This window comes from Stegostoma tigrinum, chromosome 4, assembly GCF_030684315.1.
Source record: "Stegostoma tigrinum isolate sSteTig4 chromosome 4, sSteTig4.hap1, whole genome shotgun sequence".
NCBI lineage: Eukaryota > Metazoa > Chordata > Chondrichthyes > Orectolobiformes > Stegostomatidae > Stegostoma > Stegostoma tigrinum.
This window is the reverse complement of record NC_081357.1, coordinates 62456333-62474346: the sequence shown is the minus strand read 5'-3', so window position 1 is coordinate 62474346 and position 18014 is coordinate 62456333. Positions and strand designations below refer to the sequence as shown.

The 18014-nt window shown below is 41.2% G+C and overlaps 1 protein-coding gene and 1 pseudogene across 1 annotated transcript in view; one reads left to right on the top strand and one right to left on the bottom strand.

Annotated features, from left to right (window-relative positions):
- Nucleotides 1–10529, bottom strand: part of LOC125452403 (G-protein coupled receptor family C group 6 member A-like) — a 49456-nt gene extending 38927 nt beyond the window's left edge. The window contains exon 1 of the mRNA XM_059645696.1: nt 10318–10529. Coding sequence (XP_059501679.1) covers nt 10318–10529 — 212 coding nt within the window. The remainder of the gene's footprint in view (nt 1–10317) is intronic.
- LOC125452870 (transmembrane protein 200C-like) lies at nt 8476–17367 on the top strand (annotated as a pseudogene).
- The last annotated feature ends 647 nt before the right edge of the window (nt 17368–18014 follow it).

The following is an 18014-nucleotide window of genomic DNA, read 5'->3' as shown; positions in this document are numbered from 1 at the left end:
CTATGAATAAAGTATATTTTTTCAAATAAAAAAAAAGGTGACGAAACATCTGAAAACTAACCTTCCAGCTTAGCGACCAAACTCACATCCACATGCAGTTTAATTTGTCAGTCCCACCTTGTTCTCTGTTTTGTTCCTGCCTGCCCTGACCGTTTGACTTACTCCTTTTCCCAGCTGCACCAGTCTTAGACTGATCTCTTTCCTCACTATCTCCCTGGGTCCCAAGAACATCACACCCTACAAACTTCTTACTAGTTTAAATACTACCAAGCAACTCCAGCAAATCTCCCTACCAGTACATTAGTCCCCTTCCAATTCAAGTGTAATACGTTTTTATACACGTCACCCCAGAAGAGATTCAAAAAATTAAAAAAAAAATCATTCTAAAAATGTAAGTTCTTCTCCCCTGCACCAGCTCCTCAGCCACACATCCATCTGCTCTATCCTATTCCTACCCTCACTAGCTTGTGGCACCATGCGTAACCCAGATATTATCACCCTCGAGGACGCATTTTTAAAATTCCTGCCTAACTTCCTTTATTCTCTCGTCAGGTCCCCATCCTTTTGTCTCCTCTGTTGTTAGTTCCAATGTGTACAATGACCTCCTGATGGTCCCTCACCCCTTTAAGAATATTCTGCACAATCTCCAAGATATCCTTGAATCTGGCTCTAAGAAGCCAACACAGTGTTGTGATGTCATTCAGTTTTCAGAGCATGGAAACAGATATTTTGACCCATTGTGTCCACACTGGTCATTAAATATCCATCTATTCTAATCCCATTTTCCAGCACTTGTTGAGGAGTTTGCATGCTATGGCATTTCAAACGTTCATCTAAATAGTTTTTAAATGTCTTGAGGGTTCCCATCTTTACCAACCTTTCAGTCAGTGAGTTCCAGACTCCCACAGCCCTTTAGGTGATTTTTTTCCCCTGAAATCCCTTCAAAGCCTTTTGCCCCTTAGCTTGAAACTGTGTTATTGATCTCTCTACTTATGGGGAAAAGTATTCTCCTATCTTGTCTATGCCCCTCAGAAATTGTAGACTTCAATCAGATCCTCCCCTCAGCCTTCTCTGCTCTAAGGAAAACAACCCCAGTCTATCAAGTCTCTCTACATAGCTGAATCACTCCAGTCCAGGCACCGTCTTATTTGAATCTCTTCTGCACCCTTTCTAGTGCAATTACATCCCTCCTTATAGTGTGATGACCAGAACTGCATACAATACTCCAGCTGTGCCGTAACTAATGTTAGATACAGCTCTCGTCATATCCTACTTGCTGTTGTATTAATTGCCTTGTCTAATAAAGTTAAGTATTCTATCTGCCTTCTTAATCACCTTAACTATCCATTCTGCTAGTTTTAAGGATCCATGGACATGCACATTGAGGTCCATCTTATCCTCTGTGATTCCTGGGATCCTACCATTCAATGTGTATTCCCTTGTCTTGTTAATCTTCCCAAAATACACCTCTTCACATTTTTCATTTGTCACTCTTCTGCCCATCTGACCAGCCCATCTACATCATTCTGTAGCTTAAGGCTTTCCTCCTTGCTATGTACCAGACCTCCAATTTTCATATCACCTGTGAATTTATCTCATTCATGAACGTACACAAGAAACAACAAGGAACGCAGCACTGAACCTTGTCCAGTCACAAGAACACCCTTCAACTATGACCTTCTGCTTCCGGCCATTAATCTACTTTGAGTGTATTGGGGCCACTTAGACCAGGAAAATTGCATCATTTCATTCCATTGGTCAGATGTAGATTCAAATCCTGACACCAAAATGAATGGACGATGTGATAACGAGTTGAACTACTGGAATGGAAGGAAATTTTTGAAAGAAAGATTTGCATTTATATATATTCACAACCTATGGCCAGTCCAAATTTGTTTACAACCAAGAGGATATTTTGGAGTCTGTTTTCTGATGCAATGAGGCAACTATATGACAATGCCAGATATGCTGTTTTTAGTAATAATGGTACAGGGAGAAATAGTGACCAGAACATCCATATTCAAGAACTATGCAGATTATGTTTACAATATTTTTCAGCTGTATATTCATCTCACTTTCCGATATGTTGAGATCATACTGATACTTTATTATCTGAAAAATACTTGCATTTATTAAATCAGTAATTATCAGAAAATTGACTAGCTGAAAACCTAATTTCAAACTTCTCACCCACAGTTTCTTTCAGAGAAATTCAAGTTCATTAGCCTCCCTAAGTATTTCAAAAAGAATGACTGTGCAATTCTAACCTGAAATACGTTCACTTGTCTTTGAGTAAACCTAGCATCCTGTGCAAAAACTAAAGTCAATTGAGGTCCTCTAGTGGTATAATGATGATATTAAAGCTTCCATGTCCAATAATAACATGTGCCCCTTTACCAACACAGGCTAATAATGTTTTCAGCAAGGATAACATACTTCTATTCATCACAACACATTGGGTTATAAATAAATGCATGCTAGGACAGAACTTAAACATTGCTAAAAGAAGACAAGAATTTGAAATGTATCATTTTGCACTCATCAGAACTAGAACATAAAAGAAACAGACTTGAAGAAAAAAGAGACGCAATTTTATAAGTCATGAGAAGACGGTACTGACTGGTTAGGCTATCATTGGTATCGAGATGCAGCAAGAGTAAACAGTTAATCTTAATTCTCAGACCAGGCAGGTAGAATCTGACTAATCAGGACCTTGCCTTGGAGATACAGCAGGGTTAAACTGCCTTTATGACTCCCTTTTAAAGAAAATGTTCTATTTATGTACAAATGTATTGTACAAATTCCTTTTGCCTACATATAAAAGGAGTGCTGTTTACTTAGGCATGTAGCTTCCAGCTCATGGGAACACTGTGGATTGACCAATGATTTTAAAATGGTTTCTGGTATGACTCTTAGCACCGTGATGGTACCGTGCCTTTAAGAAAGATGTGTTTCTGTTTCTCTTGCAGAGAGCTATTACCACAGTGGTGTTGAAATATCTCCTTCAAACAGGCAGTTGGTAAACAGCATGTGAGTATTCCATGGGTTTTTTTTAATGAAAGAAAGGAATCATGAGCGGCAGGGTCAGGGATCACATGGACGCTGGAATTTTTTTAGTTTTGCTTTCAGTTAATTGAAGGTCTGCTAGCTGCTGAAGCTAAAATCTTGAGTTCTCTGCTGCTAGGTTCTTAGATAGATCATAGAAAAGTACAGCACAGTACAGGCCCTTCGGCCCACGATGTTGTGCCGTGGAATAATCCAAATCCAAAGATAAAATAACCTAACCTACATTCCCCTCAATTCACTGCTGTCCATGTGCATGTCCAGCAGTCGCTTAAATGTCACTAATGACTCCGCTTCCACGACTACCACTGGTAAACTATTCCATGCACTCACAACTCTCTGGGTGAAGAACCTCCCTCTGATGTCTCCTCTATACCTTCCTCCCAACACCTTAAAACTATGACCCCTCGTGGCAGTCAATCCTGCCCTAGGGAAAAGTCTCTGGCTATCGACTCTACCCATGCCTCTCATTACCTTGTACACCTTGATCAGGTCACCTCTCTTCCTCCTTCTCTCCAGAGAGAAAAGTCCGAGCTCAGTCAACCTCTCCTCGTAAGACAAGCCCTCCAGTCCAGGCAGCATCCTGGTAAACCTCCTTTGCACCCTGTCCAAAGCCTCCACATCTTTCCTATAATAGGGCAACCAGAACTGGACACAATATTACAAGTGTGGTCTCACCAGGGTTTTGCAGAGCTGCAGCATAACCTTGTGGCTCTTAAACTCGATCCCCCTGTTAATGAAAGCCAAAACACCATATGCTTTCTTAACAACCTTATCCACCTGGGTGGCAACTTTGAGGGAGCTATGCACTTGAACCCCAAGATCCCGCTGTTCCTCCACACTGCCGAGAATCCTGCCTTTAATCCTATATTCAGCATTTAAGTTCGACCTTCCAAAATGCATCACTTTGCATAGCGAGGGTTTCTCTTAAATATCTGAAGTGGCAGATTGTTTCTTTCTTCTTATACTGGAGAGAGGCAGCATTTGAGATCCAGAGATAACAAAGTGTAGAGCTGGATGAACATAGCGGGCCAAGCAGCATCAGAGGAGCAGGAAGGCTGACGCTTTGGGCCTAGACCATTCTTACGGAAAAACAATTTCTGAAGAAGGGTTTAGGCCCGAAACATCAGCCTTCCTGCCCCTCTGATGCTGCTTGGCCTGCTGTGTTCATTCAGCTCTACATGTTGTTATCTCAGATTCTCCACCATCTGCAGTTCCTACTATCTCTGAAACAATCATGAGATCCAGAACTGTTTTGGTGAATTTTATTTTTTTGCCAAAGGGTGTATTTGTGGGATGCTGCCAATATTGGAACAATTGATATTAGGGGTTCAGTCATATATTAGCTTGCTCAGTATTTCAATAGAGTTAAAGTTATGCCAGTTCTTCTTTTCATTTGCGTTTTAACTTTGCTGTAAGAATAAAGTGTGACTTGTTTAAAGCCTAGTGGTGGACCAATCAAATTACAGCTGGAACACAGCACCTGACACATGCCTTCAAATAAATACAAAAGTTATGGTCTAGGCTATCTCCTGAGTATATTTTGGGGGGGGAACTGGGAAATGGCTAATGTAACACTCCTGTTTAAGAAGGGTAGAGGCAGAAGACAGGGAACTAGAGGTCAGTTAGCCTGACCATGGTCATTGGAAAGATTTTAGAGTCCATTATTAAGGATGAGATTGTGGATTATTTGGAAGGGCATAGTAAAATAGGGCTGAATTAGCATGGCTTCATCAAGGGGAGGTCATGCCTCACAAATCTGTTAGAATTCTTTAAGGTGGTAATGAGCAAATTAGACAAAAGACAGCCAGTGGGCATGATCTATCTGGATTTCCAGAAGGCTTTTGACAAGGTGCTACATAGGAGGCTTCTAATAAGATAAGAGACCATCGTGTTGGGGGCAAAGTACTGGCATGAATAGAGGATTTGCTGGCTAGCAAAACATGTGGGGACAGTGGGGATAAAGGGTTTGTTTTTCAAGATGGCAGCTAGTAACTAGTGGAGTTCCTCAGAGTTCAATGTTGGGACCACAATTATTTACATTATATCTTAATGATGGATGAAAGAACTGAGGGCATCATCACCAAGTTTGCAGATGGCACAAAAATAGGATGAGGGACAGGTCATGTGGAGAGAGGGTGCAGAAGGATTTGGGCAGAGAGAGGGCAATGAATTGGTAAATGGAATACAATGTGGAAAAGTACAAGGTTATACACTTTGGTTGGAAAAATAGAGGCATAGGTTATTTTCTAAATAGGGAAAGGCTTTGGAAATCTGAAGCACAGAGGGACTCAGGAATCCTAGTTCAGGGTTCTGTTAAGATTAACATGTAGTTTCAAATAGCAGTCAAGAAGGAAAATGCAATGTTAGCATTCATTTCACGAATACTAGAATATAAGAGCAGGGATGTAATGTTGAGGCTGTATAAAGGTCTGGTCAGACCACACTTGGAATATTGTGATCTGTTTCGGACACCATATCTAAGAAAGGATGCTGGCCTTGGTGGTGGTTCAAAGGAGGCTCACAACAATGATTCCAGGAATGTCACATGTTGAGGACCCTGAGTCTGTACTCGGATGGAGTTTAGAAGGATATAGGGTGAGCTCATTGAAACTAAGAAACCTGGAAACAGTGGACATGGAGAAGATGTTTCCACTAGGCAGAGACACTAGGCATGGAGGACACAACCGCAGAGTGAAAGGAAGACCTTTTAGAACTGAGAAAAGGAGGAATTTCTTCAGCTAGAGAGTGGTGAATCTATGGAACCCATTGTGAATGTCAAGTCATTGAGTGTCTTTAACACAGAGATTGAAAGGTTCTTGATTAATAAGGGGATCGAGGGTTATGGGGAGAAGGCAGGAGAATGGGTTTGAGAAACATATTAGCCATGATTGAATAACAGACGAGTTTCAACTGACCAAATGGCCTAATTCTGCTCTTATATCTTATGATCATTACTTAATCAATCAGTGCCAACATCTACCTAATCAGTCTGTACCTGTAGTATAATTATTTTGGACTCAATGCTTTCTGACATACCATATACTGTTGCCTGTGCATCATGATGTTAGCACAGAACCATCAGTCAGCGAGCTACTTCCATCCTACTCATGAAATATCCTTTTCTGTCTTTCAGTTCTTTGTGCCAACATAAGGGGCAACAATGAGGGTCATTTAAATTGTTCTTGAACTGAGATAAGGACACATACAATTTGGAAATTGAAACTCAACCCCCACAAGAGAATTCATAATTTTTTTTCCTTTTGTGTCCTTTCTTTATTCATTCATGGGATATGGTTGTCATTAGTAAGGTACATACGTAACAAATTCTAGATAAATAAGAACTAAGAGCTGGAGTAACCAATCAGCTTTTTGAGCCTGCTTTGTCATTTAATACATAAGTCTCACATTTACTCCCATCCTTAACTTCTCTGAAGAATATGGTGCTGAGCTGCTTTCTTGAACTGCTGAATTCCACGGGCAAGGAACATCCAGATGTCAAAAATGTCTGGTAATGACCATTTGCAACAAGACAGAATCTAACCCATTCCCATGGCACTCGGCTTTGAATTCCCCACCAGCAATGTCATGGATTTCGCCACTGTCAGCAACTTAACTCAGTCAGCTACATAAATGCCATGGTTACAAGAGAAGGACAAAGGTTGGGTATTGAGCAGATAGTATCTCACCTCCTCACCATGATCCAGCCCACTTTCCCAACTTTTGCAACATACCTTGGAGTGCAGGTTCATAGTTCCTTGTGAGTTGAGTCGCAGGTAGACAGGATAGTGAACAAGGAGTTTGTTATACTTGCCTTTATTGGTCAGTGCATTGAGTACAGGATTTAGGAGGTCATGTTGTGGCTGTACAGGACACTGGTTCAGCCACTATTGGATTACTGCATGCAAATCTGGTCTCCCTGCTATAGGAAGGACGTTGTGAAACTAGAAAGGATTCAGAAATTATGAGGATGTTGAGCTATAGGAAGAGGCTGAATAGACTGGGGCTATTTTCCCTGGAGTGTCAGAGGCTGAGAAGTGACCTCACAGATGTTATAAAACCATAAGGGGCATGGAAAGGGTAAATAGGCAAGGCCTCTTCTATAGGGTGGGGGAGTCCAAAACCAGCAGGTGTGGGGTTGAGGTGAGAGGGGTAAGATATAAAAGGGACCAAAGGGGCAACTTTTTCATATGGTGGTGTGTGCATGGAATAATCCGCCAGAGGAAGTAGTGGATGCGAGTAGGATTACAACATTTAAAAGGCATCTGGATGGGTATATGAATAGGAAGGGTTTAAATGGATATGGGCCAAATGCTGGCAAATGGTACTACTTATATAGGGCATCTTATCGGCATGGACGAGTTGAACTGAAGAATTTGTTTCTGTGCTGTATATCTCTATGACTTCATGACTCTATATACAAAGCACAAGTCAAATGTAAAATCAAATACCCTCCAGTTGCCTGGATGAGTGCAGCTCCAAAAGTACTCATGATGCTTGATACCATCAAGGACAAAAGTTGATCAGCATCCCTCCCACCACCTTAAACGTTCACCCTCTCCCTCACAATGCATAGTGGCAACAGTATGTGCCATTTCTAAGATTTATTGCATCAGCTTGACAAGATTTCTTTGAGACCACCTTCCAAATGGTTAGTTATTTAGCATACTGTGGAAACATATCAATTTTGCTTGCAATAATCAGCAGCAGACAATGTAAATAGGTTAGGACTGGTTTGTTATTTTTGAAATAAATTGTAAATTGAGACATTTCAACTGTTTGCTAATTATGGCTTTGAATCCAGCTTGTAAGCATCTTGGATACAGTATGACAAAAACATCATTACTTTGGCAGTATTGTTTAAAATCAAGCATTTCTGAAGAAATTGAAAACACGTTTTTAAGCTTGCTAGTATCTGCATAACTGCATTGTTCACAAACAACACACATACCTTTCTAAAAATGAGTGTCTGAACATGCCAAAGCCATGTGAAGAATAGACTTAATAATGATGTTAAATCACATTTGGAGCATGTTTTAATTAATGTGTAGGATTGTGTGTGGCTTATTTCTCTCAGTTTGCTAAAATAATTGATCAAATTGGTGGTGGGAAAATAAGTCCAGCTCAGCTACAAAAATTGTTTACAATGACGTATTTGTATGTCGACATCATGCAGCAATTCTTGTTTAAGTTGGTAGACGATGGTGTTCATTATTTACAAATTAATATTTCAAAGTAAACACGACATCAAATAGTAGAAGATGAAATGAGAATGTGAACAGATTGCTATGGAAAAGAGTAAAGAGGGGATTTACTTGCATCTTGTTCCATTGACTGGTATCATAGCAACAGCAGCATCAGGATAATATTAGCTGCGCAAGCTGGTGCTAGACTCAGTAAGGTAACTGATTCGACAAATATAGACTGGCGAACACCAAAATAGCTAGCTGTGCCCAAATACTCCTAACAGCAGTCCAAAACCTCATGCCAAATGAGAGCTGTCTCATTGGGTATTTTTATTTAATCCCCCATCAAACATTGGAAACAAGCTGTATTCGGCCAACCTCTGACTCAGCTTTGCTTGGTCTGTGCAGAGGACTCCTACACACACTAACCCTGCTGAAAAGGTTTCATGTTGTACAGACATTTTTTTTTCAATTTCTCTAATCTGGCCATTGGATTTGAACACCAAGATCAGCCAAACCTTTCTAGGTAGGTGAAAAGAATTATTTTATTGTCTACAATTCCTTCTGTTTTGGTCAGTTGTTTGACTGGCAACGTTCTATTCAAAGTTCAATCATCAGTTTTCTGCTTTTTCTGCTTAAACATTTTGGATGTACCTAGGAGAGCTTAATATTTTACAGTACAATGCACAGAGATGTAGAGACATTTAAAATGTTCTATTTGTTTGCACTGTCAAATATGTTGTATATTTACTTTTGGTATCTGTTCATTAAGACATCACAAATATTTTATGATATCATTTATATTTGTGCAACACTTTGAAGACAGAATCCAACAGCAAGGTCAGAACAGTTTTCAAGAAGGTTTGTAGCTCGGGTTGTGGATGAGGCTGTAGATATGCTCACCGAGGCGGTGGGTTTGGTTGCAAACATTTCATCACTCTGCTAGGTAACATCGTCAGTGTACCTCTGGTGAAGTGTTGTTGTTCTGTCCCGCTTGTTATTTGTGTGCCTCAATTTTTTGGAGTGCTTGGTACCACTTCTGATTCTGTTTTTCAGTGGTTTGTATGCAGGGTCTAATTCGATGTGTTTGTTGATGGAGGTCCGGTTGGAATACCAAGCCTCCAGGAATTCCTTGGCGTGTCTCTGTTTGTCTTATGTGATCATAGATGCATCATTCCTGTCAGATTCAGGTCCCTCTTTGTCCGTGTGTAGTGAGACAAGTGACAATTGGTCATGTCTCTTGGTAGCTAGTTGGCATTCGTGTATCCATATTGTCAATTTTCTTCTGGTTTGGCCGATGTAATGTTTCTCACAGTCTTTGCATGGTATTTTGTATATTACACCGGTTTTGCTGGTTTTGGGTATGGGATCCTTTACATTCGTCAGTAGCTGTCATAGGGTGGTTGCTGGTTTGTTAGCTACCCTGAAAAGTAGGGGCTTGAGTAGTCTTGTTGTCATCTCTGAAATGTCCGTGATGTACAGTAGGATGATAAGTGATTCTGGTCATGTTGTGTCTTCCTGTTGTGGTCTGTGGATTGTGCTTTTCAAGTATCCATTTCTTTTGAAGACTCCGTATAGGTGCTCCTGTTATGCTTTGCGCAGTTCTGGGTTGCTGCAAGGTGTTGTGCCTCCTTTAGGTAGTGTCCTAATGCAGTTCCTTTTGTGGGCGTTGGGGTGGCTGGTGTAATTTAGTATCTGGTCCATATGTGTGGTCTTTCTATGTACATTAGTCTGGAGTTCCCTGTTGTTTTTGCGTTCTACCATTATATCCAGGAAGGGAAGTCCATTGTCATTGTCATTGTTGTCTTCTTCTTTTGTGAATTTTATCCCGGTGAGGATGTTTTTTTTAATGTGTCGACAGGTTTCTTCTAGTTTTGTGCTTTTGATATTCACAAAGGTGTCATCTCTGTCTCGGACCCAGAGTTTGGGTTGTATAGTGGGAAGCACTGTCCATTCTAACCTCTGCATGACTGCTTCTGGAATCAGTCCTGATATTGGGGATCCTTTTGGTGTTCTGTTGATTTGTTTGTATATGTTGTTGTTGAAGGTGAGATGGGTTGTGAGGTACAGGTCTAGTAGTTTCATGGTGGCGTCCTTCTGGATGTTGTTGTTGTCCTGGTGCCTGCGTTGCTCAGTATTGGGACTATCACCTGTCTGATGGTCTGTACTTTTTCCGTGAGTCTGTTGCTCTTCAGTGGCAATTCCAGCGCAGCCAGGAAGCCGGTCTTTATGGAAGTTATAATTCAGTCCGCGTACTAGGACAGTCTTCTCAGTGTCCATAAGTGGTTGGTCTGAGACGTTGTTAATCTATGAACCTGTGTTGTCCATGTCATTGATGTGGGTGATTTTGGACAGTTTTTCTTGTAGGGCTATTCGTTTATTTGTTCTGGTCTTTTGTTGTTGTATGCTGACGGCTTGTTCCAGTGTGGATGTCCATTCCTGGTTGGTTGCGTTGGAGTACAGAGTTTTTTGATGCGTAATTTCCCACTTATATCTGTGGAGGCATTTGTGGGCATGGTTGATCATAACCTTAATCGCTCTGCATCCATTCTGTTCAGCTCTCCTCTGTGTCTGTGGATTGTTTATAGGTGGTTTGTACTTTAAGACTTGTGGTAGTACCGGATTTCTGAGGTATTCGTGCAGGAAGTATAGTTGGTTGTGGGTCACGCTCAGTCGGATGACATTTGTTTCCCATCTGTGGGCCAGTTTGAGGATGTTGCGCCCAGGGGTGTTTAAAGTTTTTGAGAAGCTTTGTCGCTCAGATCATGGATGAGGCTGTAGACTTGCTCGTGAGGCGGTGGGTGTGGTTGCAAACGTTTCGTCACCTGCTAGGTAACATCATCGGTGCACGTCTGGTGAAGCATTGGTGTTCTGCCCTGTTTGTTATTTACATGCCTCAGGAGTGTTTGGTGCCACTTCCAGTTCTGTTTCTCAGTGGTTTGTACACAGGGTCTAATTCAATGTGTTTGTTGATGGAGCTCCAATTAGAATACCAGGTCTTCAGGAATTCCCTGGCGTGTATGAGCAGTGGGTGAGGTGAGGACCCGGTAACATGCAGTCAGTATCACTGAGCGGAGAAGGTGAGGGTAAAAGCCATTGCAGAGAAGCAGAGCAGATTGGTGAAAGACCTGAGTGGGACTCAGGACATAAGCAAGGCTCAAATGCATGCAAATATAGTGATAATGGGAACTGCAGATGCTGGAGAATCCAAGATAATAAAATGTGAGGCTGGATGAACATAGCAGGCCCAGCAGCATCTCAGGAGCACAAAACTGACGTTTCGGGCCTAGACCCTTCATCAGAGAGCACTCTGATGAAGGGTCTAGGCCCGAAACGTCAGCTTTTGTGCTCCTGAGTTGCTGCTGGGCCTGCTGTGTTCATCCAGCCTCACATTTTATTATCTTGCATGCAAATATAGTCTGGTTCAGGTATGAGATGCCTTTGGTTTGTCTGCATAAAGTTAACTCCAATGGTTGTTTGTTTCCTTGGAATACCACTGTTCAGAACCGAATTGCATTGGTGACTATTATATATATATATATCCATATATAGTAAGCTTTTTTAAATGAATTAAGTATATTTCTGAAGTAATAAAAGAATGACTTTTCTAGAAATCAGGATGAAATAAGAGCAAGAGCCCGTATTCTGTTTAATTGAGGTATGTCCAAGGAGCTAAGGCCTCTGATTTGCACCTGCTGCACTATGTGTGAAATCAGAGATTCTCCTGACCATGTGTACAGGAGGTGCCTCCAGCTGGAACAGCTCAAACTGCAGGTCTTGGAGCTTGAACAGCAGCTGGATGTACTCTGCTACATTCATGAGGCCTGAGAGGCTTGTTGTTGACACATTTCAGGATGTTGTCACTCTGTAACTTTAGAACAGCAGACAGAAAGGGGATGGAGGATCACCAGACAAAAGAAGGGGATCAGACACTTAGAAAGAAACTCCAGATCTTGCTTGCTTAAGTGTTTTCAGCCTTGGGAAAATCAAGGAACAGTATCAGAGCATTCTGAAAGGGAAGAGTAATTGTTCAGGTTGTGCGAAGTAAAAGTGGACATGGAGACTCAAATGAGGGCAGAGTGAAATTTCTTCAGGGTCAGATTCTAGTCAAAGGTAATTTGCACCCTGCCACTGCGGTGTACAAGTTGAACATGTATATCTTAATGATGTTAAAGTTAGCAGCAATGATGTGAGGGAAAAAAAGCAAATGCTGGAAAAGACAGTGACCATTAACGACTGAAGTCAGCTGTTCAATTTTGCTCCAGTTCCTGGCTGTTTGTTCAAACTGAATCTGATTGAATCTTGGTGTGGTGCTATACTTAGCTGAGTTGCAAATGTCACATTCTGTCAATTACAATTTTTAATAAACCTCTGTCATTTTGCAGATTTCGCAAAATTGGGTGGGAGGATGAGTTGTGAGGAGGATACAGAAGTGTTCCATCGTGATGTGGGCAAATTGAATGACCAGGCAAATACATGGCAGAGTATAATGGATGAAAATGTGAGATTATCCACTTGGGAGCATATTATCAAAGCATTTTATTATCTGAATAGTGATAGATTGGGAAAGTGGGAAGTGCAACAAGACCTGGATATTCTTGTACACCAGTCACTGAAAGTGAGAATGCAGGTACAACAGAAGGTGAAGAAGTCATTTGGCGTGTTGGTCTTCATAGTGAAAGGATTTCTGTACAGAAGCAGGGATGTGTTGCTGCAATTGTACAGTGTCTTGGTGAGACCACACCTGGAAAACTGTGTGCAGTTTTGATTTTGTTATCTAAGGAAATATGTTCTGGCTATGGAGGGAGTGCAACAAAGGTTTCCCAGACTGATTCCTGGGATGGTGGGGCCGACTGATGAAGAGAGCCTGGATCTGCTAGGATTATATTCACTTGAGTTTAGAAGAATGTGGAGAATCTCATAGAAAGCTGTAAAATTCCAACAGGATCAGATAGGCTAAATGCTGGAAGGACATTCCTGATGGCCCGGAGTCCTGACCAGGAATTATACCTCATCTGGGGCAGGCCATTTAGGAACAAAACAAGGAAAACTTTCTCCACCCCACTGAGCCTGTGGAAATATAGTACCATTCTTCCCATGTCGCTGGGCCAAAATCCTGGAACAGCCTCTCTCACAACATTGCGCGTCTCCCTGCAGTAAATAGATTGCAGCAGTTCAAGAAGACACCTCACCACCACCTTGTCATGGGCAAGTAGGGGCAGATTTGTTGTTAAACATGTTGTGGATGAAAATCCATTAATATCTTTTTTATTGGCAACCAGGAAACTACTTAAAAGTACCAAATGAAATGTCCAAACTACTATTGATTGCAAAGACATGTGATTTCCAAGCGTTATAGATTAGTTATTGGACAGAAGGGAGCCACTAAGCTTACCAGTGCCAACTCACTGCAACAGCAACTCATCCTCATCTTGCTCCAATGCCATTTCTCTTTAGTTCTGTAAACGTTTTATCTTGGGATTATTGTCTAATTATCTTTTAAGCGCCTCAATTGTATCTGTCTTCACCAGTTACCATGTCAAAAAGGTTTTGCTCATGTCACCATTGCTTCTTCGAATCGATATAAACCTGTCTTTTGGTTCTTGAATTCTGCTAACAGAATCGCTTCTCTCCTTATGATTTTGAATACCTCTATCAGGTCTCCTCACTTTCTCATTTCATAAGAAAACAGTACTAGCTACTCCAATCTATCCATCCCAAGAACCATTTCTGTGAACTTTTATTTCTGTATCCTTTCTAATGCCATCACATCGTTCTTAAAGTACGATGTCCAGAACTGACACAGTACCCTAGGTTAAGGCCAAGATAAATTTATACAAAACTATCTTAACTTTCTTGATTTTAGACCCTGTGACTCTACCTATTAAAAAAATCCTGGACGCCTTCTGCTTTAATGACTGTATCCTCAAATTTCAGCGCACATATGCCTTAGGATCTTCTGCTCTTGAACTTTCCTACAATAAATTTCATCTTTCACTTGCCCACCCCATTCCACCAACCTGTCTATGCCCTTATGAAGCGTATCACTGTCCTCTTCACAGTTCACAATATTTCCAAGTTTTGTGTTGTATCAGTTATCTTGTACAAACAGCCACACATGGTTATACAGAAACAAATAATTGCAATATATTTTCTATGAAATATCAGTTATTCACAAATCAACAATGTGTACTTTATGGCAAAATTAAACAAAGGAAGCCTTGCATCTATGTTATAACTTTAATAACCTCAAGACATCTCAAAGTGTTTGAGAAACAGTAAAGTACTCTTTGGGGTGTAGTCTTTATGACAATATAGGAAACATGGCAGCCAATTGTACACAGAAAGCTCCCACTAAGTAATTTAACAATGATCGGGACGACGTGTTACCAAATAGATGATGAATAGCTACCTGCCGTTCCTCAAAACTTTATAGTGAAACCTATTTTTATCAATCTGAGAAAGCAAGTCCTGCCTCAGTTTAACACCACAGCTGAAAGACACTATTCCCTCTGTTATGGACTGGAATGTGAGATTTATTTTATACTCAAATCTTGAGTGGAGCTTGAAACATCAGCCTTCTGACTCAGAACCAAAGGTCCTATGCACTGATCCATGGATGAGCAACTACAATAATAAAATGAAAGGTTTTTTTTAATATCAAAGCACTGATGGAGATTAGGAGAGCAGAAGATACTCATAATGGGTGGTCCACAGCCTATACATTATAAATTTACTAATTAACATTGTTTTTCTTTCAGATTGAGCTGTTACTTGGATCAATTATGATAACAACAGGAAGTCTTCTGCATATTACAGCCAGGGCCAATGATTCCTTCCAGTCCCGTGAGCTGGCAATTAAACACCAAAGGAAAATGTACAAAAGAAAGAAGAATGATGTGGTAATGGTGAAAGCCAAACTGAAGTTATGCTCCATTTCAGGATTGGTTACTGCTTTTGGGATCTTGGTTACGATGTGGGGAATTGCAATGGTACTAATAGCTTACTGGCCCATGGCCTACAAGATTCCCGAAACAATTGCAGTGTCTCAAAACATCACCAGTAATACCACAACAGCTGACACTTCATCTTTGGAGATTATTTCTGAATTTGTAGCCAACTATCTACATTCTGAAAAACTGAAGATCTTAGGGCCACTGGTTTTGGGAATTGGCATATTTTTATTTATCTGTGCTAATGCAGCCCTTCACGAAAACAGAGACAAAAACACTAAAGTGATCAATGTGCAAGATATTTACACCACGGTAATAGATGTGCATGACGTAAAGAAAACAGGATATGGTCCTTTGAAAGGATTTGTGAATTATGTGCAGTGCAAAAGCATTGACAATCTCAAGTTTCCAACTCTTAACAATGCAACAATATTGGCGAAAAGGTCCTGTCAGGCTCCAACTGTAGATAGCATTAAAAAAGCTTGATCCAATGAAATGCCCAAGAGAAAAATAACAATTGTTTGGCAGGAACTTGGCCGAAAGAGCAACAAGCCATTATCATAGACTCTGTTCAGTGTCGATAGATACAGAATCAGTGCCAGTGTAAGAAAGAAAATGCCTGAATTAAACGACACTACATCCCCATACTACTACATCCATTGATTCACTCACAGTCCCTACAACTAAAGCAAACACATTTACTCAGACTTAGGAAAACAACTGATCAGCAAAAGGTGATAATGAAGCAGAGGTGTCAAAACATCATGAATAAGTTCAACCCAAAATGTGGTACAGTATCTTTGATCCCAGAGAAACTGTTGGACATATTTCAGGAGACCGAATCCGAGCTGATCACCCTGGAAACTATAAAATGGTACCAAGGTGCTGATTTCAAATGGTATGATGATATCCAACCAGTAATAACAAAGTCTCAGAAATTTCTAGTTTCTATCGGCAGACATTTCAGGACTACAGTCAGAAAATGCTGGAAATTCTCAGTAGGTTTTAAATCTCATCTTACTTGTCACTGAAATTAGACAGGCTCCAAAGACTAGCAGATCATTTATTCTCCTTCAAGTTATCTGGCTTTCTTCATTAGTGAAGTGATCCATTGTAGTGGAAGATTGAGAAGAGATTATGTAAAACAAAACCTAAAATTTTAAAGGGAGTACAGGTGCAGAGAGACCTGGTGGTATGTGTACACACATCTTTGGAAGTGGCAGGGCAGATTGAGAAAGCAATTTGGAACAGACTGAATATAAACAAAATATTGTGGATTTTGAGTATATGAAACAAACAGAAAATCCTGGAGAAACTGGGGTGGCACACTGGCTCGATGGTTAGCACTGCTGCCTCATAGCGTCAGGAACTCGGGTTCAATTCCACCCTCGGGCGACTGTCTGTGTGGAGTTTGCGCATTTTCCCCCTGTCTGTGTGGGTTTCCTCTAGGTGCTCTGGTTTCCTCCCACAGTCCAAAGATGTGCAGGCTAGGTGGATTGGCCATGCTAAATTGCCTGTAGTGTTCAGGGATGTGGAGCTTAGGTCAGTTATAGGGGATGGGTCTGGCTGGGATGGTCTGAGGGTCAGTGTGCACTTGTTGGGCCAAAGGGCCTGTTTCCACACTGCTGGAGTGCCATGAAAAAAATCTGGCAGTAACTGAGAACAGAGAAATTCAGTTTACATTTAAAGTTGATGAACATTCATTCAGAGTGGAAGAATTAGGAATATTAGAAGTTTTGAATGACAGTGAAAAAGAGGAGAGTAATAAAAACAGCCAAAAGGTAGGATTCTGATGGAATGAAAGTGTAATGATTATAATGAGGTCAGCCAGATTGGCAACATAGAATATGTATGCCCTGATTGGGGCTGGGGGCTCTGGCTGACAGATGAGAGAACAGGAGTTTCAGACATCCTGTTTGATCTCAGAGCTGGCTCTGAGGGAGCTGGATCAGTGTCAAGGACATTCGACATATAAGTAAGGGGAGACTTGGTGACAGGATGTCAGTCTCTGTGGTGATTTTCAGTGATGTTGAGAGAAAAGCATGCTCCTGAAGAAACTCATTCGCACACAGTTGTCCTTGGATTTAGGGAAGCATTTCTGGCATCATAATGTTACTGGAGAAGCTTAACTCTTCTGGCCCAGCCATCGAAGACCGGGCCCAGTATCTGGATAGAATGTAATAAAATGTGAGGCTAGATGAACACAGCAGGCCTAGCAGCATCTCAGGAGCACAAAAGCTGATGTTTCGGGCCTAGACTCTTCATCCTGAGATGTTGCTGGGCCTGCTGTGTTCATCCAGCCTCACATTTTATTAGCTTGGATTCTCCAGCATCTGCAGTTCCCATTACCACTTATCTCTGGATAGAATGTGTTATTTTCTCCAAGCAAATGACACTGGGGCAGCTGAAAAGCAACAAGTAACTCTCCTGACAGCTTGTGGACCCACAGCTTTTTTGGTTATTAGGAGCCTAACTTTCCCTGAGAGACCAGAGATGAATGGATTTAGTTGAGTATTGCGGCCCCAAACCCCCTCTAATTCTGAAACACTATCGGTTTTACTCGGCAATTCGAGAACCAGATGACTAGGTTAAAACAACTGGCAGAGGCTTGTGACTTTGGTTTAGCCCTTAATGCAATGCTGAGAGACTGTTTGGGATCACCGTATGTGAGATTGATGATATAACTATGCCAAAGCACCTATCACTGAAGTCCAACTGGACTTCAAACAGGCACTGAAACTGCCTTTGTCATTGGAAAAGATGGCAGGTGGAGCAGTTGAGTTGCAGCAGTTGTACTCCAATGGAAGTGGAC